Here is a 22,897-nt window from a genome sequence, read left to right as displayed (position 1 = left end):
TAGCTCATGGGTACAGCCCTAAGACTGGGTTTCTGGGAATTATTTTAGTTGATTCTTGAAAGAGAACTGTTAGCAGAAAAGAGGCAATTCTTTCAGACCTTAGTCTTCATAGCCAGCTCGAGCCTTCTGCTGGCAAAAAGGGCATGCTTCTCTTCTCCCCAAGGAATGTGTACTGTTGCACCATGTTTTCTCCAGCGAGAGCCTTCCTAATCAAGGGCAGGGAAACCCAAGCATATGCTCCATGACTACAGCAGTGCAGTGACTGGAACTGCATGAAGTGAGGTTGGAGGAACTGGATTTTTTTTTTTAATAAGGAATTCTGTAACATAAACGATGGGATGTTTAATCCAGTGTGGGGAACAACCAAACTCCAGCAGATGGAACTACCGCAACTATCTATACTTTCAAAGTGGCTTTAACTCCACTTTTGTTAAATAATATTTAACATCTTTTCCTAGTGTTAGTCTTACGACCACTGCTTCAGCCTTTTAGTGTACAGAAAACTCATTGTGACTGATTACAGGGCTTAAGCCTAGGTTTTTGCGCAATATGGAGCAGCAAGACTCAGCACACTACCACGCTCGGGGCAGCTCACTGTTAGCCAGCCCTTGCCCTAAGCGCTGTGCTCTGCCAGCCCCCACCCCAGCAGCGCCGCTGGAGCCACGCCCTCCCCCATGGCTGTGCTCCGCCCTGCCCGCGCGGCGTCCCCTCAGAGGCCGGGATGAGTGGATCGGCTTTGCGGGCCGCGTTGCTTTCCTTCTCCGCCCCGCCTTGAGGTGGTCTTCATTCGGAGGCCGAGCGCTGGGCCTGCTGGGGCCGTTCCGCAGAGTCCTGCTGCTCGCCGCTCTGGGGGAGGTCTGGTGGGAGCCCTGCTGCCGCGGGAAGCGGCTTCGGGGCCTCGGCTTCAGAAGGTGATCCTGTGAAAGGGAACGTGCGAAGAGAAGCCTTGAACCTCGGTTTGTAAAGAATGGAAGAATACAAAGTACTGAAAGTACTGGGAGAGGGGTCCTTCGGGAGAGCTCTCTTAGTTCAGCACAAAGTCAGTGACCAGAAGTATGCCATGAAGGAAATTAGGCTTCCTATGGTAAGTGTTACGTGCACATCTCCCTCCCTTCCACTTATATACATAATTCTCAGTGTAGTCTTGGAACTGAACACCTTTGCTGAGAGTTCAATTTATTAGGCATCTACATGGTGCATAGATACTAAATAACTTATTCAATATGCATAATAATAGAAAAATCTGATCTGTTTCAGAGAGCATGTGTTTATAGGATCATAACATCACAGAATGGCTTGGGTTGGAAGGGACCTTAAAGCCCACCCAGTCCTAACCCCCTGTCGTGGGCAGTCTCTCCTAGCAGCTCAGGCTGCCCAGGGCCCCATCCAACCTGGCCTTGAGTGCCTCCAGGGATGGGGCACCCACAGCTTCTCTGGGCAGCCTGTGCCAGGGCCTCACTGCCCTCAAAGTGGAGAACTTCTCTAATATGGTTGACTGGATTCCTGTCAACTTTGCTTAGTATCTAGATTTCATCTGTAATATCTAATGGGGAAATCAGCCTTATATTATTGCTGAAAATCAGTTATTCAGGTTACCTGCACTGCATGTAGCTAATTAAAAAAATCACAAAATGGGAGGCTCTGGCTTTCTTGAGGTTGAAGCTAATACTTCGGCACTTGGTTTTATACTGAGTTTGTGCAGTCCAGTTGTCAGCTGTTCCAAAGTCAGCGTGTGCTCATTTGTTGTTGCATAGCTCTACGCAGTTAAAATAGAAAATCATTAACTGAACTAGCAATATATCCAGGAAGAAGTCTGCAATTGGTAATAAACCTTATATTAAAAAAGATGTTTTTCAAGTTTCTAAAGGACTTCTTAAAATATCTGAATAAAGCAACAATTCTTAAGAAAAATGAGATATGTCACATGCATATATGAAAATGTGTTAGAGTGACCTTTATATAAATGTACTTACATTTTCAGTCTTCATCTGATGTAGAGAACTCTAGGAAGGAAGCAATTCTTTTGTCTAAAATGAAACATCCAAATGTTGTCGCCTATAAAGAATCATTTGAAGGTAAATATAAAAATTTAAAATATGTGTATTTAGAATCATTGAATCACAAAGGTTCGAAAAGACCTTGAAGATCATCCAGTCCAATCGTCCACGTATTGCCATTATGTCCCCACTAAACCATGTCTGTCAGTACAACATCCAAATGTTTCTTGAACACCTCCAGGGATGATGACTCCACCACCTCCCTGGGCAGCCCATTCCAGCACCTGATCACTCCTTCAGAGAAGAAACATTACCTAATATCCCACCTGAACCTCCCTTGGTGCAACTTGAGGCCATTACTTATAGTCCTATCACTAGTTATGTGGGAGAAGAGGCCGACCTCCACCTCGCCACAACCTCCTTTCAGGGAGTTATGGAGAGCAGAAGTTGTCCCCTGAGAACTGAGACTGAACAATCCCAGTTCCCTCTGCCACTCCTCATAAGATTTGTGCTCCAGACCCTTTAGCAGCTCTGTTGCTCTTCTCTGAACACGTTCCAGGTCCTCAATGTCTTTCTTGTAGCGAGGGGCCCAAAACTGAACACAGTAAAGGTTTTCTTTTTAAGTTTAATTTTAAAGTTTTATTTAAAGTTTCATACTCCTATGGTATGAAGATCACATTTTTAGCATGTAGTTGGACTTCTATAGTAACAGTAATACATCTATTCTGTTCATTAAATTACTAATTATTGTTAAATTGCCTGAAATTTAGCTGATGGACACCTGTATATAGTGATGGAGTATTGTGATGATGGAGATCTAATGCAAAAGATTAAACATCAAAGAGGAAAGTTGTTCCCTGAAGACACGGTAAGAAAATACATATTTTTGAAACAAGGACCTTGGAATCCTTCATGTAAACTGAAGTACATTAAGAAGTACATTATGTCACATAAAACAATTCACTGATATACAAACACCTTAAGCTACATTAAATGAGGTAAAATGCTTATAGAATCATGAAGGTTGGAAAAGACAGCTAAGATCATGTACTCCAACCATCAACTCATCAACCCACAGAGAGAATAGAAGCATTGTTTCTTTGATAATTTCCAGCAGAACAAGTACTGGACTGTAAAAGAAATAAGAAATAAATTGCTGTTTGCATCTGAGAAATGTGTGGACAGTGTGAAAAACACGGATTTGAATGCGTAAATGTATGCAATTAAGTAAGAACTGAATACAGACTAGTCAGTTTAAAGCACAGTAAGAGGTACTGCAAATGAAAAGTAAATAAAGTACTCTGCGGAGATAATTGAAATTAGCCAAGAGACTAAATAAAATATTATGCATAAGTTAAAAATTTGAAGCAACCAGTGTGCATTAACTCCTTTTATCACTGAAGCTGTAAAATTATTTAGGAGAAAGTTCAGAGTTATGTTGTTGTGATTGCAAACCACTTCCTGCCACTTAGAAGCATCGTCTTCATTAACATGAAAAGACCAGAATCCTCAACTAATGTCATACTTCGATTGTCCAAACATCCCTAAGACTATTACTTTTACATTTAAAATAATACAATTCACTTTAGAGACAATATATTATCTCATTGCAAGTGTTTTTATTCTGCTTATTTGCTGTGAAATTTTAATGAGCACGCTCATAAAATGACCTGTACTGACTCCCTAGCTTCATGATTGTTATGTGTTATTTGTTTTTCTAGACACAGCAGTCTTTCTGCCTTGTTAAAATATGCTTTTATTTTAAAGAATTCAGTTTTTTGTGGAAACTGGAGGCCATTATGCTGGAGTTACTTGTAACTCCTAGGTGTTGTAAACGTGCTTTTTTTTGTGCTTTTTTTTTAAAAATCTGTTATTGAAGGAAACCTTACCTACAGTATTGAACCATTATAACTCTTCATTACTTTTTTCAGATCCTTTGCTGGTTTGTGCAGATGTGCCTGGGTGTGAAGCACATTCACGATAAGCGTGTATTGCACAGGGATATCAAATCCAAGGTGAACAAAGCAAATTTTTTTTTGCCACTTACAAACTCTTCTGCATGCAGATGTTCAGCTCTCTGTCATAATTTCCTGCTACTGCTACATGCTGTTTTTTTTTTTTTCACTGGAGCTAAAGAATATTAAGTAGATGAAATTATTGAGTGTATGGAACCTTGTGGTCTTAAACATCATCTAAATATAATTATATCCTTCATAGCCACACTGGTGATAGCACCAAGTGCTTGTGGCAGATTGCAGATAATTTAGAACAGCAATAGGAGCGTGGAAAAAGGCGTATGGAGTAAACAGTTTGTAAATATCTTACCTCTCATTTTTTCTTTCTTACTATTTTCTAGCAAAAAGATAGAAATTCAGAAGCATGCCCTTAGTGCTTTGAGTACAGTGCTGAGGTGAAGGCATTTCTGAGGTCTGATTCTTTCTCTGCTACTGATGCTGAGACTTTGGGCCCATATGGCTATTCCACTTGCCTTTAAACAAAACATAGTTCTTAACTTTTTTTTTCCTAGAAGCATTAGGTTAAGCAAGTAAAAGAAGATGCAAAATATCAGAAGTGATTGTCAATGTCTTTTTTGTATATACAAACTGCAGAAGCATTTCCTAAAAATTATTTAAGCGTATAAATCTATTCTTCTCTTGAAATGCAGAATGTCTTTCTCACTCAAAATGGAAAAGTAAAATTGGGAGATTTTGGATCTGCACGACTTCTTGCACAGTATGTGGATATTTCCACTGATCTCAGTGGTGTTGAGTTTTATTTTACAATACATAAGTAGTACAAAATGTGAAGCATTACATTTCATGTGGCTTTTCTTTGTCATTTCTATAGCCCAGTGTCATACGCCTGCACATACGTGGGAACTCCTTATTATGTACCTCCTGAGATATGGGAAAGCATGCCATACAACAACAAAAGGTATTCCTCTTTTCAGTGGTCACCGATGATACCTGACTGATATATGTCTTTTTATTGTTATCTGACTTTGTGGTTGATCTGTGTTTGGTATGGAATTGAGAAAGGGGTAATTTCTGGGGTAGGAGGGCTTAGGTGCAAAGGCCTAAATTCCTCTTTATTTAGGTAAGTATAATATCCTCAATTTTAGAAGTTCAAAAACTGAACTTCTAAATGAGAGGCAAGATATTTACAAACTGTCCAGACCTCTTTGTGCATTTGTAAGAGTAAATAAGGTACATACAAACACAAATACGTGTATTTATGTGCACATACACATACATATTTGTTTGTTTCTCTTGGCTTGTTTTATTTTTTAAGCTGTTCTTGCCTGTCTTCATAATGTAGGGATAATGGCTACAGAACTGATGACTCTTAGATTTACTGAGTCCAGCTATTCTAGTCCTTATGCAAGAACTTCTGTGAGCTACCTGATAGCATGTTGTTCACAGCTTCCTCACAGACTTCATATTACAGAGCTATTTTATATTCCTTCTCCTAGTTCTGTTCTGCAACCCTAGTTGTACCTGAATCTGATTTGCAAAGTGACTCATTTTCACAGCATAGAGGAGAGCTTTATAGCGCTTCAGATTTTTCTGCTACTTTTGCAAGAATAGTGTCAAGTCACATCTTTTGCAGGTATCAGTACTTGCTTTCTGTGAAAAATAACCATGATTTTTTTCCCAGTCGGAGAATGTTCATTGGCAGATCTCAGAATTAGGGCTGTGTGGCTGCCATTTGATATTTAGGGCCATGGAGCACAAAGGCTTTGCAGTGCAGAACGGTATAAATATTGCTGGAACAAATTGCTTAGGAGACATTCTGGGAATAAGAAGCCAAGAACAATTGTATGACATCATCCTTACTTACTTCAGGGTAGGTTAAAATAAGCAAGAATTGTAGAATCATAGAGTGGTTTGCGTTGGAAGGGACCTCTAAGATCATGTAGTTCCAACCACCTGCTGTATGCAGAGTCAACTCCAACTAGACCAGGTTGCTCAAAGCCCCATCCAGCCTGGCCTTGAATGCTTCCAGGGAGGGGGGCATCCACAACCTCACTGGGCAACCTGTTCCAGTGTCTCACCACCCTCACAGTCAATAATTTCTTCCTAATATCTAGTCTAAATCTACACTCTTCAGTCTACTCTCCAGTTTAAAACCATTTCCCCTTGTCCTGTTGCTACATGCCTTTTATAAAAAGGCCCCTCCCCAGCTTTCCTCTAGGCCCCCTTCAGATAGTGGAAGGCTGCTGAAGATCCTTTCCACTGGAGAGGCCAAGCACGTTACTGTATTGACTTTTATAATTACTTACATTTATTTTAGTTTATTCAATTCAGTTACATACACATAGTGAATTTCACTTTTACTAGACTATTTTATTTGCTATTAAATTCTAATTTCTGTCTCAATTTCTCTTATCTTTCTCTATGCCTGCAGTGATATATGGTCTCTGGGATGCATTCTGTATGAGCTGTGCACTCTTAAACATCCGGTAAGTATGGCTATATTGATATTAGAACAGTTCTGAAACTCCTTAAATTTTAATCAGTAGTTAGCTATACATTGATGGATTCGTGGAGAACTACGTTTTTGACTGAAGTGTTTGCTGCTGCTCCTTCTGAAACAGGGTAGTAGTACTGCTCCACCCTTCCCACTTCTCCTCCATTCCTTTCCTTCCGTGTTTCAGCAGTTCATGGCCTACTGAACCCTTCTACGAAATGCCCAGTCTTCTAAATTGCTCAAAAACAATTACTTTTTCTTGCTTGCTTGGTTTTCCCCACTATCAGTGAGGTGATTTGGGACTTATTAAGAAGCCCAGTGGGTGCCACACTGAATCAAGGTATCTGTTGGGATGTTGAAACAAGCATTGCATTGTATAGGATCAAGCTGATCACAGAAGATGGAGGCGAGGACACGTGCATATATTGTATGCAACTATTGCGAAATTAAAGAAATGAGCAGTTTGGTAACTCACATCAGTGTCTGATAGACCTCCTTGCTTATTCTGTTAATCAAGTCACTGTCCAAGCACTGTTCTCCTACTGGGACAGAGGGAAGCTGGATATATGGTTCTGCATGTCTGTCATTTCTGGGACACTGGATTTCATGTGTTTGATGCTATGCTCCCTATGTGTTAACCTCCTCTGGCTTCTGTATATGGACACACGGCTAACACTAGAAGCCTTAGCAAGATATGTTTTTTGGCAAGGAAGTGAGATCATCCTCACCTCAGGTAATTTTGTCTTGTTTTGTTTTATAAGCAGCAGTTTCATTCATCAAGGTAGTACTATTCTTTGAAATCCTTTCTATCAGGAAAAGATTCCTTGCAGCTGCTATTAGTTTAGAAGTTTATACTGCAGGTGAATGAGTGATGAGGACACATGCACAGGTGTGTGTTACCCTAAGTAGGTCTTTGGCAGGGCTTTGGCAGTGTCACAGCTATTAAGGCAGTGCTTAAGGAGCGGAGTATCCTTCCCTTTTTAGCAGTGATGAAATGTTACATATCTATGAAGTTTTAATTCTCAGGAAATTACGTCTATTTAATTGTTAGCATAAATAAATGCCTATTTAATAGCTCTGTAAAATGTAAAATATTTTCTGATGTATTCACTCGGAGTCATAATTCCACACCTCTGAATTACAGGCTGAAATTCCCAAATCAGGAGCCAAATTAGTGTGGCTATAGGGAGTCTACATAGATGCATACCATGATTATTATATAATAAAGTTGCTCTTAAATGACATCAGTTTATTTTATACTTTACACTTACACTGCATGCTCTGATGTTCATTTATTTTCAATGCAGTTTCAAGCCAATAGCTGGAAACATCTAATCCTGAAGATATGCAAAGGATCCTACAGTCCCCTACCATCTCACTATTCCTATGAACTCCATTACTTAATAAAACAGATGTTTAAGAGAAATCCAAAGAATCGTCCGTCAGCGACTACTATTCTTGCAAGAGGTTGCTTAACCAAACTTATCAAAAATTGTTTGCCTTCTGAGGTACAGTATAGTCTTTGTCTCTGGATTTGAACAATAATATCTACGTGTCAGACACTGAATCAATTACTTTTGTTATTTGGTAGTGTATAACAATATGAAATGTAGTGTTGTGTAGGTCCTACATTAAAAGCTATCAATATATTTGTAGATGTCTCAGAAAAACAATTTTTCTGAAGGGTTTTAAGAAGAAAAGTTGAGTACTGACATTAACTATTGAGTATTGACATGCTGCTAAAATTAGGCATTGTTAACTGTAACAATACTTCTGTATAGTAAGTCTATTTCTAACAAATGCCGTATACAGTAGCTTGAGAAAGATTAAAATCTTACAGGACTAGCATTTGTACGTACACTTCCAGGTGACAGAAGAATTCAAGCAAGTATTAAAGGAAAGCAGGAAATGTGAAGGCACTGCAATAAGACCAAAAGGTAAGTTAGCAATGTTTTTCTTGATATAGGATTGATAAAGTGACTAGGAATTGTAAGATCTGAAATACAGCTGTAAAAATTTAAAGTTATGTGCTCAAATCAATTTTTAATTATTTCAAAGTTTAATATTCCTGAACTTGTATGGAAAATGCTTGACCAGTGTATGTTACATTCCATCATGAGGTTTCATGTTAGAAGACTTGTAATTGCGCATAGCTGAGTGCTGTGCATCATCACCTTCCTTCTGTCAGAAACACAGTGCAAAGCTACAGTAAAAGATTTTAAGTCTTAGACTTGTGCTAGGATTAAGCTTGTTAATTTTAAAATGAGCAAAAGTTTTTGCTGTTGTATCTGTTTTAAATGTGATGGGACTTTCTTTCCCAGAATAGGGTGAAGCATGTTATTTTTGTTATTCGGTTTTTATAGAATATTTTGGATTTTATCTTCTGCATAAATTTCACTACACCAAATACATTTAATGACACTCAAGTTTATATACAACTGCAGCACAAGCAGTTGCATTTTACTGCAGAAAGGTTCAGAAGAGCTTAATGTAGAGGGATTCTGTGTTGAGAGTGAGATACTTTGACAGGAGTGTGAAGTAATTTTCATCACTTGGTTCGGTGGCAATGATGTCGTGCCTCTCAAATACCATTTGCTACAGGTGTTTGCCAAAGGCATTAACTCTTGAATCTGTCCCTTAATGTATCAGGTAGTGCTGCAGCTGGTGGAAGCTCAAATAAGAAAGAAAGTAAGGTAGGTGTTCAAATATAAATACACTATTTATATTTTGTCAATTTAGAATGTTCTGTATTAGAGAAAAATACCATTTTGGAAACTCTTAGCATGCTAAACTGTAGACCAGTCTACTATGCCAGCTATGATTTGCATTCAAATTGCAGAGTTCAACTGCAGTTTCATACCTTCGTAACATTTTGATGTTTTCCACATTTAGTTCAGTTCCAAAGTGGATTTCATTATAGTTAGGTAAAAAAAAATAATAATAATCTCGCTTTTTCTGAGTTCTAAGTTACTGCATAAAATCATGCTTTTTCTTTGCTTTAGGGACACATTTTGAACAGTCTGCTGTAGAAACAATCCAGTCTGGATATCATTCTGACTAGGTTTTAGCACCAATGTGAGATTTTAGGTGAGGAGAATTAAGCAACAAGTGACCAAGAAATCAATTCTGAGTAGATTGTAGCACAGTCTGTCCCAGCTATATTGAGTATATTTTTCAAAACACGTTGCCAGTAGGGCTCAATTTTTTTTCCTTTTAATAGACTTGTCAATCTGAGAGTTTCGTATTTGGGTCCAGCTTGTTTTCTCAGGGAATGGGACTCATGTATCTTTATATTACTTCTGCTTTCAAATGTAAAGAAAAAAATAACCCACAAATTGCATCAAGTAACTGTGTTCATGGTTAGCCTTGAAAATGGAGATTGTCAAGAAAAGAACATACAGTGTGAAATGTAGTGTAGTAATAAATGCAGTGTGCAATTGCAGTTGCCACTGCCTTCATGGTGTCTGCGGTTTAGTTTTCAGATCCTTAGGCCAGCCATCTTGTGGTAAAACTATAATACTTAACACCGCATTAATATTACTGCTTTGTTTCTCTGGGCAACAAAGATAATGATTAACACGGTCCTTATTCTTTTAAAGCAAAGAAAGGAAGAAAGTAGCATGTGTACCAGGTTGGCAAGTGAAAATATTACTAAGGACTTGAATCAATGCACAAGAGAACAAAGGAAAAAGGATGAAGAGGGTAAGTTTTACAGTTTTAAGTCCTATGAATTGCCTTCTAACTAGTGATATTAAATGTTGTTGATCCAGACATTTAAACAGGTGGAGCATCCAAGCCTGCATCTACATAAAACCATGCCACTGTCTGTTGCTTTCTAATTGTATTGATTCTTACTGCTCATCCGAAGTTTAAAAAAAAAGCCTTGGCCAAAGTATTAAGAAATAACTGTTTGAAAACGTACAGTATGGAGTAAATGGACTTCATGGGGTTATTCTACATCCCTTTTCTAAGTTAAGATTTGTACCCATAGAATCAAATATGAAATGCTGAAGGCTTAGTGATAGTTTGAATGGACAGCAAACAATGAGTTGTCTGCTGGTTATCATCTTTTGTTGTTATTGTTGTAATTACAGAAGAAACTTCGGAAGTCCTCTCAGGAATTACTGATTTGACCCATCCCCATAGGAGACAATGGGAGAAGAGAACATGCAGTACTGTAGTGGATGTCCTGGAAAATGCTTCCTTGCTTTCTTCCAGTTTTACATCTGAAGAGAATAAAAGTAAGATTTAATTAAATGCGTTTTTACCCATTTTTAATTCAAATAATATCAGTGCTTATATACAGATTTTAAAAGCCTAAACTTCACAGGAAATCTTTAAAATGATGTAAAAATCATTTTGAAATATTCTGTTAAGAAGCACTCAAGAAGTCCACCATGCTGAAGAGAAAAGATGCATTTGAGACTAACCATTTCTTACTGGTCTTGGGAGACGGGAGCATTCTGAAGAGTAACGAAAACCACAAATAACAGTAGCAACCCTAAAATTAAAATTATTGCTAAGAAATTATGCTACCAACCCTCCTCTTAATACAGTGTGACATGAGTGACACTGAGGATATTGTGCAAAATTCATTTGCTGCAGAATTGAGTTGTTGAGATGTACCTGCTCTCATTTTCTTTCTTCTCTCTTTATGTCGTCAGCACAAGTGCACTGTGAGAGACCAGTATGGTGCTGTGCACTACAACTTTTCTTCCTTTATTTTTCTCTTAACTATGATCTTTGCAATTCATGTTGCTAGTGCAATTTCATACGAGTAATAGTATTTAATAATGATTTTATACCTAGATGGCTCTGTTATAAACTACAGTGAAAATAAGCCTCGTAAGCAGTGGGCCAAGGAAACTCCTCAAACCCTGATGAACATCCTCAGTAACGCAGATGTCAGCTTAGCGTTTAAAACATACACAATTTATAAACCAGGTAAATTCCTATGTTTATTAAGAGGCCCTGCGTATAGAGATTGTGTGTTAGTGTTCATGTCACAACAGACATGAACAACGTAGATTTTGTTAAACAAAAAAAACGTTTACCAAATTAAATGTGAACTTAAAAAAAAATCCAACTGAGAATTTCTAAGTGACTGTACATCTTCACTACATCTATGGAAGAGTTTCACTTGAAGAAGTGTCCACCCTGCAAAGTGGCATAATATATGAGTTGTTAAGATGGAGTAATTAGCCTGTAGCCTCATCGGGGAGTCCACTTCTACTGAGTCAGTACTGCTCTGTTTTGAAGAGGGGATAGTAGGATGGCAGAAGGTAACTGTAGGCTGTGGATATGCATTGCTGCAGGTGTAAATACTTGGTCTTCAGTTAAAGAATCATAGAAGATCCCAAGTTGGAAGGGACCCACAAGGACCACTGAGTCCAACTCCTGGCTCCACACAGGACCACCCAAAAATCAGACAGTATGTGTGAGAGTGCTGCTCCTTGAACTCCTTGCAGCTTGGGGCTGTGACCACTGCCCTGGGGAGCCTGTTCTGTGCCCACCACTCTCTGGTGAAGAACTTTTTCCTGATATCCAACCTTATGTTACTAGCTTACCTCTCTTCTTAAAATAGGTAACAACTTGTAGTGGAATCTGCAAAGATCTAGAGACATACTAGAAAACTATAGTTGCACTTACATTTTTAATAATTTTGTTCTAAAATTAACAGTTTTGGTTTATGCTTTCAAAGCTTCTGAAAATATGTTTAGAGGTCCACTTTCTGATGAAACTGAAGCATCTGATGAACTAGATGGGGAACATGAAGATATTGTCACAGATTTGGAGAGACTTGAGCCTAGATCTGATGAAGATGATACGTAAGTCCAAATTATATCCTTGTATTTTTGCTTTGTTTCCGTAAAGCAATTAAAAAAGTATTCCTCTAAAAAAAAGAAAAACAGTATTTTTCTCAGCATCTAAATTAATTTTTCTCTTACACAGTGATACTAGAATTTAGTAGCATTTGATATCTTAAATACTTTCTTTGCTATATTTATAGTTAATTATGGTGTTGAGATTAAGCAAGTTGCTTGTTATTAGCAGATTATTTTTGCTGGTGACTTTGCAAAAAGGAGGAGATGAAATTAGATCCACAGTAATGCGCAAACCCTTTTTCTTACATGAGGCATTGTTGTACTCTGACCTTGAAATCAGATAATCAACAGCAATACCACTTCCTAGTAGTATGTTTGCTGCATTGGTGTATTCTTCTTCATGCTCCTTCATGCATAGTGCAGTGAAGTCACTTTTGCACCTACTTATTGAAATACATTTGTAGAAACTTTTAAACTTCTGTTTATGTTCCTGTTTTGGAAAAGCAAAATACGTTAACACTTTCTGAAGAACAATATTATATTTTACACGTGTGTGTGTATTTGGGATGGGATGTTCTTGGAATCTCAAAATCTTAGCGTATGTCATTGTTTATTTTGGTGGCACTTGGAGATGACCTGCTCAGGCAGGGATGTGCTGCTGCAGGCCAGCTGCAAGCCCTTCATATCAACACATACACGGTCTCTTGGTGTGTGCGTTTGTCTTTGCATCTGATAAAACTTATTTGGGTAAATTCAAAAGTGAGCCCCTACTGGTTCCTTAATCACAGAAGTACAGGAAATAAGTCTCTTGTGTTGATGTTTTAACAGAATTTCTCCTAGTGAGAGTGTAATTTTAGAAAAAAAAATAAAGCAGATAAAGATTTATGAAGTTGTATTATTTTGCTTTGCAAAATAACATTTTGAAATCTATTTTTAGGGACTTCGAGGAAGATGACCCAGACTGGGTGTCAGAACTGGAAACGGTATTGAAACAGAGTGACTGAAAACTTGAATTTGGATTTTTTCTACAGAAACGAAAGTCAGTCGCCATTATCTATAATCCAATCTGTTGTTACTAATAGTTGTAGTTATTAATAAAATCACCTCAGTCAAAAAATTGTGAGCGTGCAAGTTTTCTGTATCTCCGAACGGAGGGAGAATTGCATAATTTAGCCCAGGGAGGTGGTGGAGTCGCTGTCCCTGGAGGTGTTCAAGAACCATGTGGATGTGGCACTGAGGGACATGGTGAGTGGGCATGGTGGGATGGTTGGTGGTTGGACTGGATGAGCTTAGAGGTCTTTCACAATATGGCGCAGCAGGAATAACTGCTCTTGTCTGGTGAGCACGTTATGGAAAACATGTAGCTCTGCTGAGGCTTAGTTCACGCAGTCATTAATCTTCTGACAATAACTTAGAGCTTTAATTACCTCTGTGACCAGAATTTTATAGATGCCATATGCATGCGTGGAAGTAAGCTCATTTGTTAATAAATAAGTACTAATTTTCCGATGTTGATAGGGAGACAAACTTCTGCTGTGAAAGCGTTATGTGTACTGTCAGCTCTTCCAACCCAAAGCCGCTCCGAGGGCACTGCTCGCGGCTCCAGGCCGACCCGGAAATCTTCTCCTCCACTTTCTCCTCCTCCTCCTCCTCCTGGCCGTGGGGTTCCGGAGGCGGCTGGGCGCACGCAGGTACCGTGGTCCCCCGGTCGGGCCGAGCCGGGCGGCGGGGACAGGTCCCGGCTAGGGGTGATGGCTCGGCGCGCCCCGTCGCCATGACGACGGCGCCACAGCGGGCGGGAGGGAGCGGTGGGGGAACTATGTCCGACGAGCTGCCTCCCCCTGGCTGGTGCCTCCGGCAGGGAGCTGCCATCAGTGCCTGCCTGGGGCCGCTTTCTGCGGAGAGATGGCCCCTGGGGGGAGTGGGAAGCAGCACGAGTGGGTATGAGGGCCCCACAGGCCAAGGGAGCTGCCTGTTCTTCCTGACAGGAACAATGCAGTATGTGTGCAAACCTCCCTTGGTAACTCTTAGTCCAACTAATAAATACAGCTTTAAGGCATGTGTGTCTATTAGCTGTGTAAACTTCCTTGCTCATGGGTAGCAAATACCCTTGGCCACCACTGCCAGGGCTATAAGCTAAATCAAGAAAAAGTGTGTTTTGTGTTTATTTTGCCCATAAAAGAACAAGAGTGCAGTACTGGTAACTTCTGAATAACGTCAAAGTCCCAAATCATCCATCTTACATAGTACTTTTTGCTGCCTCTATTTATTTATTTGTTTTAATTTTAGTTTGTACTAGGAGCGTGTTGCTGGCCCTGTTTAATATCTTTATTGGTGACTTGGATGAGATGATTGCGTACACTCTCAATAAGTTTGCAGATGACACCAAGTTGGGAGGAAATGTCAATCTGCTTGAGGGTAGTAAGGCCCTACAGAGGGATCGGGACAGGCTAGTTAGCTGGGCTGAGGCCAATAGGATGAAGCTCAACAAGACCAAGTGCCGGGTCCTGCACTGCGGCCACATCAACCCCAGGCAACAGTACAGGCTTGGGGCAGAATGGCTGGAAGGCTGTCTGGAGGAAAAGTATCTGGGGGCATTGGTTGACAGCTGGCTGAACATGAGCCAGCAGTGTGCCCAGGTGGCCAAGAAGGCCAGTGGCATCCTGGCTTGTATCAGAAATAGTGCAGCCAGCAGGAGCAGGGAGGTGATCGTCTCTCTGTATTCAGCTCCAGTGAGGCCGCACCTCAAGGAGAATCATAGAATCATAGAACAGTTTGGGTTGGCAGGAACCTTTAAGATCGCCTAGTTCCAACCCCCTACTATAGGCAGGGAGACCTCCCTCTAGACCTGATTGCTCGAAGTCCCATCCAGCCTGGCCTTGATTGCCTCCAGGGAAGGGCATCCACAACTTCTCCAGGCAATCTGTTCCAGTGTCTCACCACCCTCACAGTCAAGAATTTCTTCCTAATATCTACTCTAAATCTACCCTCTGAGTACTGTGTTCAGTTTTGGACCCTTCACTACAAGAAATATATTGAGGCTGTAGAGCATGTCCAGAGAAGGGCAGTGAGGCTGTGAAGGGTCTGAAACACAAGTCTTCTGGGGAGCAGCTGAGGGAACTGGGACTGTTTAGTATGGAGAAAAGGAGGCTCAGGGGAGACCTTATCTCTCTCTTCAGCTGCCTGAAAGGAGATTGTAGCAAGGTGGGAGTCAGTCTCTTCTCTCATGTAACTAGCAATAAGCCTTAAGTTGCACCAGGGCGGATTCAGGTTGGATATTAGGAAGAATTTCTTCTCAGAAAGAGTGGTGATGTGGTGATGCATTGGCTGCCTTGGGAGTTGGTGGAGTCTCCATCGCTGAGGGTGTTCAGGAAACATGTGGATATGGCACTGAGGGACATGGTCATTGGGCATGGTGGGGATGAGATGACAGTTGGACTAGATGACCTTAGTGGTCTTTTCCAGCCCTAATGATTCTATGATTCTGTGTATCAAGCTTTCCTTAATTTGATGCTTATTGAAAATACAGGTCCGCAATAATGCAGAATTCCAGGAGCTAGCAGTTTGAGGAAGCATCAGCAGCAGTAATAAAAATATGACAGAAATGTGCAAAAAGTTCTAAGACAGTCTCTATTTTGGCAGTCCAAACTCAGATGTTACAGCACTGACTACGTGCAGTGCTAACTTGAGTATTTGGTTTTTTTTAGCTACTGCTTTAAGACAAAGACTTCATGGATAGATATGAAATCCTTAAAAAAATTGGAGAAGGATCTTTCGGCAAGATTTTCTTGGCAAGAGAAAAAGTGGATAATGAGCAATGTGTTATCAAAGAGATTGATTTAACTAAGGTAAAACAACAAAACCTGGATGATAACGATAGTTATTTACCAATTTGTGATGATTGCTTTCTGCTAGGAAATGTACTTGGGTGAAGTCTTGTATTTGTAGATGTATCTTGATATGTAGAGTTAAACTTTTCAGAGTCTGTACTCTTTAACTTTCAGTTTAGTGATTTTTCAAAGATAGAGTAAATATGTATTTTGGTATTAACACTTCATTTTTCACTGCTTTTTTTCTTTTCAAAGCCTTATCTACTAAGTGTTACAGTACCTGATTTAAGTTTTATAGCAGATGATTCAGCTACAATGAAACATTGCTAATGAATTAACAAGGCACAATTTTGTGATACATTTCTATAACCTTTTCCGTTTCCTTTTTGTTTTCTTCCACATCCATGTTTTCAGACACGAGTAATTTACAGCAGAGTCCTTCCAATTCTCATTTATTGTGTGTGGCAGCTTGATTCATCTCATCTAACTCAAAATGTCCATTCTGTAGCTGTCATCTCAGCTACATGGTTGGGCTCAGGCCTGCTCTAGGAGAACAAGGATGCTGTTTGTTGTGTTTGAGAATTCTGTTCTAGACTGAGGTGAATTGGGTCATAGAAGTGCCATGTTTCTTTCTGTGGACTGTAAGGGCAGGTTAGGGTGGCTAGCTCAGGTATCAGAGTAATGCCCTCCTATATCTAGTTCCAGAAAGACAGGCAGTTGAACAAGCCATGTCCCTGTGCCTTTTAAGTGTATGTCTTTTCGCCTTCTGACCTTTCAATCTTTAAGGATTACATTTCAAATTTGTTTCTTAAGAATGAGAATAGGAAACTTATTTTTATAAATAAAATAGGACATTTTAATAGAATCAGTATACTCTGAAGCATGAGTTTTTAAGGAATTATATTGATAAAATGCGATCACAACCAAATATACGTCTTCTATTTGCTGTAACAGGGTAAAGATTTTGCAAGTGTTGCAAGAACTCATAACAGTTGTAAAACAGAGGACTTCTTTTTTTGCTTTATTCTCTTGAAATCACCCTTATTAAGAGTACAGAGTCACCAAGACCTTTATTCTTCAAGTATATAGAGAAAGTTTAACTTTTGAGTTTAGTCATCAACTTAGTAATAGCATTTGTGTAAAAAGTTTAAAGCTATACATTTGCCTGTTTGAAAAATGTCATAATTTGATTTCACTTTGATAATGTTCCAGTGTATTTCCAAACATATACTGCAAATGGGTATTTCATATTGTACGTACATCGTGTTTTATAATATTTCTGCATCACCTTGTCATAGTCTTTCTGTATTGGTAGTAATGGTTTGACACTAATTAACTATTTTTGGAAAGAGTTAAGTATATCACTGCTAGCATATAGTTTCTTAATTCTTTGTAGATGCCTGTGAAAGAAAAAGAAGCCTCTCAGAAAGAAGTTGTTCTTCTGGCCAAGATGAAGCATGCAAATATAGTAACCTTCTATGCTTCTTTGCAAGGTTTACTTTTAACATTTTTGTTTTATTTGTGACTATAGAAGTGAAAGGCAGCAAAGCCTAGCTTGTTCTTATTGACCAACATGAAGCCTGGCCCCAGCACGTTACTTATCAGTAGGGACTAGCCTCAGCTCCTAAAAATGAACGCAAGGTGTCAGGTTTAATTACCAATTTATCTCTTCACTGGGTGGGTGGGACCTAAAGAACTAATGCTAGATCCTGGGGTCTCTGCATTGCTTCAGTTGAACTTTAATCTTGACCTTCAGCAGAGGTCCAAAGTTCTGTCAGGCTTTCCCAGGAGCTTCAAGAGAATAAGAGAGCTTTTGAATATTGCAGGAAATAGGTCCTGTGGGCCTTTGACTTGAACCACATTTTGAGGTATCACTAACTTGCAGAAAAGTTTTGACTTGGAATTTGGGGCAGAAAGAGGGAGCAGAGTGGCTTTCGGACAGAGTTTGATGCTGGATTTTGGAGGGCCTTTGAAGAAAAGGTGAAGGCTGGTGTCCATAGGGAGCGTGCAGTTAATGTATGTTTCAGGTGGAACTTACTGCACACTCTGCGTGAGACATCAAAGTGGGGTTGGGACTTGTTAGGATCCACAATCTCACAAGCTCCCAGGTCTAGGGAGAGAACTGGGGCTGTGAGGGGCTAACACAGGGTGAGGTTTGGGAGTGTGTTGAACAGTTGCCAGATCTTGGGTGCACAGGGCTTACAGTCAGCGCTAGCTGTCTGTGGTTTACAGCTATTGCTTGGGAATGGAAACAAATAAGGGCCCAGATTTCCTTTGGGCCCTTCCCTTTTGAGGTAGACACTAGAAGCAACAAAGGTTTGCATCTTGATGTTCCTTTTAGAGCTGGAAATTTGGGCTGGGGGAAGTGAAGCTTCCCTGGCTCAAGTTATTCTAGGATTTTCTGAGTTCACTATAAGAAGAGAACTGGTAGCCCCGAAGAAGAATGTCCTCTCTTGAATTTTTGTTTGGAGATGGGTACCTGTTTCTAAAAAAGACTAGGATGAGGCTTTGAGTTGCGACAAAGGTAAAGGCCTGCCAACAGTCCAGGACCTGTGGCATTACGTTACTGTTGGGTACTGACTAAGATAGGAATCTTTTCAGTGTCAACAGTAAGCTCATGATTACTCACAATTCACAATTATTCATAATTACTGTATATGTCCATCCCTGATTTTAATGCAGTTTCTCCATACAGTTGTGTTTTCATATTGTGAGGGAAGGAATGCTTTATAAAGTCAGAGTTGATACAGAATTATTCAGGACTGAAAGAAATGGAAGGAAGGCTGTTCTTCATACAAGCTAACTCCCTATATTTATTTTTCCTGCTGACATCTGTCATAAGGAATGCCTTATGGAATGAATGCTGTAGTTACTGCTTCTGTTCAAATTGTTTTATGTGATCATGATTATAAATATTTCAGGGGACATGCTAATCTGGTAGTCTTCTGGACTCCAGAAAAATAAGAACAGGGTGAGTTTCTGTAGTAAATAGCATCTGGTGTTTATTTATGCTATTGGACTGCTTTTAGCCTTTTCCCTAACACTGACTGTATACTTATTATTGGGGAATTAGCATTAGCTGTAAGAACATCTAGATTCTTTCTATTCATGTGGTCTCTTGAGGTCTATCTCATGTATTTAACATACTGGTGAATCTCCATTTAAATCAGTTTTCACATCTTTCTTACTTTTGCATTAGGTGGCATTGGAGGTATCAATTTTTTATCAGTTACACTTTGAAATGGAGGAGTAGGTAGAGGATTGAGTACACCCTCTCAATAGAAAGACTGTATAAAATATAAATAATTTATTGCTGTATTAATGAGTAATAAAGGAGAAAAATATACTTGTCCTTTCAGAAGAGAACAAGCTGTATATTGTCATGGAATACTGTGATGGTGGAGATTTAATGAAGAGGATAAATATGCAGCATGGAGTACTGTTTGAGGAGGACCAGGTGAAACAAGTTATCTTAGAGCAAAGGACACATTATGTTAAATGTTGTTTGAATTGTCCTGTCCTAGCAATGGTTTCTGTTATGAACTGTTTCAAAAACTGAACATTTCTTTGATTATTTTTAGGGGAGTTTAGAGTTTGCTTTTTACACTATTTTAAGATCTTATATGAGTTTATTAACAGTATTTTGATGCCAGTTTTATACTTCTTCCCTTTGCTCCTTACATCGTGAAGGCACATTCAATTTATATAAGTAGTACACCTGCTCAGCCAGGTTTATTTCAAAAGGTGTTTTGGAGTTATGAGGGGAAATATTATATGTAAGTTCTTAATTCTTGTGTGATTTGCATCCTAACATATCCTGCTTTGTACTGAAATCAATGGTAAATCTCAACATTCATTTTATTTGGATCAGTAGTTTCTGGTGCCATTTAAATTGTTAAACCAACTCAGAGAAACAAGGCTAGAATTCTGGTTGCTATTGGAGCATGTTCATGTATATTTTAATTTGTAAATACATACACTTGAGAGGTATTGCAACCCACAGAAACAGAAGTTCTCACTACTTCTTAACTTATTCCTTGATCTTTTAACTAGCTTTAAGTGTTCTGAGGGAAATCTGTTTATAAATTGAACTTCGTATATCAAACGTATTATTTAATCACATGTAATCTTCCACTTTTGCAGTTACAATGAAAACTTGTCTAAATGCTAGACAGGCATATCTAATCTGTTGGCAGAAATTTACTCTAAATGTTATGACATTACTTCTTGCTTTAGTGTGGTATTTATGTATTTATTGAATCAGCTCTACTCGAGGAATCATCTGCGTAACAGGAAGCATTACTAGAAAAAAGATTATATAAACTGAATTAAAGTCATATGGATGACCTTCAATTTTCCTACAGAGAGAAACATGCAAGCAAGTCTTACTTTTGTTTCTGAATTAAATCCAGTGGCTCTTATTCAATAAAACCCTTGTATATCCGAAGTTAAATATATTCTTAAGAACTATCTGGGGTTAAGGATAAACCTGTGTGATTACTTAACAACCAAGTTCCTTCATAGCTCTGTTTTTTAACCACATTTCAGACCTGCATCCTCTGTTTCTTTTTCTCCAGACCACATTTGGTACAATTACAAATATTATAACTGCATGGTACGGCATCCACTGCTGAGGATTAGGAAGACACCACCCAATTCTGTCCTAGTTGTTGTTGTTGTTAATAACTCATTTCTAAATAAAGATCTAGTGTTCTTACTCTCCTTTGACATGATTATTCAGTCCATGCTCAAGTAATTGTCTGGTCAATGAAAACTTGACTGCGTTAAAGCAAGTGGTAGCAGGTATTTATATCCATCTCTTGAGAGCTCTGAAAAAAGAAAGGCAAAGTCTATGGCATTAATTTTAGTCATTTAAAAATATTATTTCTTTCTATTTTATATCATCTTTACGTATTTTAGACTTTGTTATCTTTGTTGTGTATATGTCAGCCATACAAATTTACAGATATCTGTCCATTTATCTTTTACTGCAGATTTTGAGTTGGTTTGTACAGATCTCCCTGGGCTTGAAGCATATTCATGACAGGAAGATTTTACACAGAGACATAAAGTCACAGGTAGTAGAAGTGAAACGGGAAAAGGAGTGATTTTATCTTGTGAAAAATATGCTCAAGAAGCTCTGCTGTGTTTCATTTTTGCATATCACTTTCTTCTTTTTTTTCAGAACATTTTTCTTAGCAGTAATGGAAAGGTAGCAAAGCTTGGAGACTTCGGCATAGCAAGGCAGTTGAACGAGTAAGTACCTTTTAGTATACGATCTACAGCAAATATGACTATTTTTGAATGTTTAGAATGCAACCTGGATATGCAAATTGTCTGTGAATTGTGCTTGGTCTAGAATATGAAGAGTCTGTCACTGTATTTTTTCTCATTTTCCTGTTCCCCACCCTATATTATGTAGAGTAGAGAAGCCTACATAGCCTTGAAGGTTTGTGGTATGTCAGAGCTGGGAAATCTTGATGAGAGTTGGAGTATATTGGATGAATTTATTTTAATAGTATCTTGATCTAAGCCTGCTCATCCCCAGGGATATATCATGCCATTATTTTAGCTGCAGTCTCCACCAGCACTAGTACCTTTGTGATGTGTCCCTTTTTGAAGCACATACCTGCTGTCAAACCTCAATTCTTCACATGCAAAATACTAGTGCAGAAAATGCCTACCTTCAGAAGTGTTCTGAGGATACCTGCTTTAAGCACTAGTCCTACACAGTGGGTAGGAAGTAAACTCCAGAACTGGAGTATTGAATAGGCATCAGGGACTATAGGGACAACAATATTGGAGCTTGATAGAACGTTTTCTTGTATAACAAGTGAATTCAATTTCTCAGTCTCTTTTCTCCCCTTCATCTGTGATATACAAAGGCATCTCCATTCTCCACCTCCAACTGCCAGATAGTGTCCAATACTTTTATTTAAAGTTCAGTGTCCTTGGCACCTCTGGTACTCAGACTTCATATTCTCTCTAAAGGGTGTCACTTCCAACTTTTATTGATACCTAGTGTAGAGTAGGAGGAATCACACTCGATGAGTACCTACTGGCTTCCCAGTGACTCTTGATGGCATCTACAGAGTAGATATCTAAAAGCAAGTGAAATTAATCCAAGTGGTGTTATTTGGCTATACCTACATAACAAGTCAGCAGCAAAGGTGAAAATAGAATTCACATATTTCTGCTTTAGTTTCTGGACAACACTTCCTTCTTCCACTTTGTCTTGCTTACATGACTGACTATCACTTACAATATTCTTACTTGAATGAGTATGTCAGAGGCTTCTAATATTTTGGTGTGTGGTTGACAGTTTTCAAATTTCTGTGCTAATGATAATAACTCCTTGAAAATATTGATTACAATGCTGGTGAAATGTGGGGAAAAGAGAATTCTTGTGCTTTCTCTTGAAATTGTGAACACTGTATTAAAATAGTTGGTGATTTTTACAGAGAATTGAGAAGTACTTCTGCTTTTCTTAGAGTGTTCCATTAAGCTATTGCTCAGCGTTGAGAGTAGATACAATGTGCCCCATGGTGTCTAATTCAATTGCTTACAGATTTTTCAGTGTATAAGCCTTGTTGTTTGTTGTGTTTCATTAGTACTATGGAGTTTGCCTCTACCTGTGTAGGGACCCCCTATTATCTGTCACCAGAGATCTGTGAAAATCGACCATATAACAATAAAACGTAAGTCTCTGTTTTCTCTGAATGCTTGTGCAGGAGGGTGTGCAGTCACAAGAGAACTTATTTTCGTAATGTTGTTG

The 22,897-nt window shown here is 39.0% G+C and overlaps 2 protein-coding genes and 1 long non-coding RNA gene across 9 annotated transcripts in view; 2 read left to right on the top strand and 1 right to left on the bottom strand.

Annotated features, from left to right (window-relative positions):
• LOC110388112 lies at nucleotides 832-13,804 on the bottom strand. The gene is made up of 4 exons (XR_002432787.1): nucleotides 13,720-13,804; nucleotides 1,974-2,055; nucleotides 1,597-1,756; nucleotides 832-917 (listed from the first exon to the last, which is right to left on the bottom strand). It is a non-coding gene; the product is annotated as an uncharacterized LOC110388112 (long non-coding RNA).
• Nucleotides 910-13,410, top strand: LOC110388079 (serine/threonine-protein kinase Nek3-like). Its single transcript, XM_021376940.1, has 15 exons — nucleotides 910-1,084; nucleotides 1,982-2,075; nucleotides 2,768-2,865; nucleotides 3,929-4,012; nucleotides 4,663-4,730; nucleotides 4,845-4,931; nucleotides 6,405-6,459; nucleotides 7,775-7,975; nucleotides 8,335-8,404; nucleotides 9,117-9,160; nucleotides 10,067-10,169; nucleotides 10,562-10,708; nucleotides 11,277-11,411; nucleotides 12,169-12,295; nucleotides 13,230-13,410. Exons 1-15 carry the CDS (start codon nucleotides 968-970, stop codon nucleotides 13,294-13,296), a joined length of 1,497 nt encoding a protein of 498 aa, XP_021232615.1. The 5' UTR covers nucleotides 910-967; the 3' UTR covers nucleotides 13,297-13,410.
• NEK5 (NIMA related kinase 5) overlaps nucleotides 13,477-22,897 on the top strand; it is a 23,891-nt gene continuing 14,470 nt past the window's right edge. Inside the window, exons 1-7 of one of the 7 annotated variants that reach the window (XM_021376865.1) lie at nucleotides 13,852-13,983; nucleotides 16,000-16,140; nucleotides 17,519-17,615; nucleotides 19,482-19,579; nucleotides 21,117-21,200; nucleotides 21,308-21,378; nucleotides 22,734-22,820. In XM_021376865.1, coding sequence (XP_021232540.1) covers nucleotides 16,024-16,140; nucleotides 17,519-17,615; nucleotides 19,482-19,579; nucleotides 21,117-21,200; nucleotides 21,308-21,378; nucleotides 22,734-22,820 — 554 coding nt within the window. In that variant the 5' untranslated portion in view covers nucleotides 13,852-13,983; nucleotides 16,000-16,023. Of the gene's footprint in view, nucleotides 13,538-13,719; nucleotides 14,291-15,999; nucleotides 16,141-16,540; nucleotides 16,872-17,518; nucleotides 17,616-19,481; nucleotides 19,580-21,116; nucleotides 21,201-21,307; nucleotides 21,379-22,733; nucleotides 22,821-22,897 lie in introns of those variants that run through there. The other 6 variants (XM_021376876.1, XM_021376894.1, XM_021376855.1 and 3 more) reach the window with 6 other exon arrangements.

Source organism: Numida meleagris, chromosome 1, assembly GCF_002078875.1.
Source record: "Numida meleagris isolate 19003 breed g44 Domestic line chromosome 1, NumMel1.0, whole genome shotgun sequence".
Lineage (NCBI taxonomy): Eukaryota > Metazoa > Chordata > Aves > Galliformes > Numididae > Numida > Numida meleagris.
This window is presented reverse-complemented; position numbering and strand designations above follow the sequence as displayed.

Excerpts from the sequence above, each read along its gene's own strand:
- LOC110388079 (XM_021376940.1), top strand. The coding sequence starts at position 968 with ATGGAAGAATACAAAGTACTGAAAGTACTGGGAGAGGGGTCCTTCGGG. Across the intron at positions 4,731-4,844 it reads TCTGCACGACTTCTTGCACA|CCCAGTGTCATACGCCTGCA; the intron begins GTATGTGGATAT and ends TCATTTCTATAG. Across the intron at positions 12,296-13,229 it reads AGATCTGATGAAGATGATAC|GGACTTCGAGGAAGATGACC; the intron begins GTAAGTCCAAAT and ends ATCTATTTTTAG.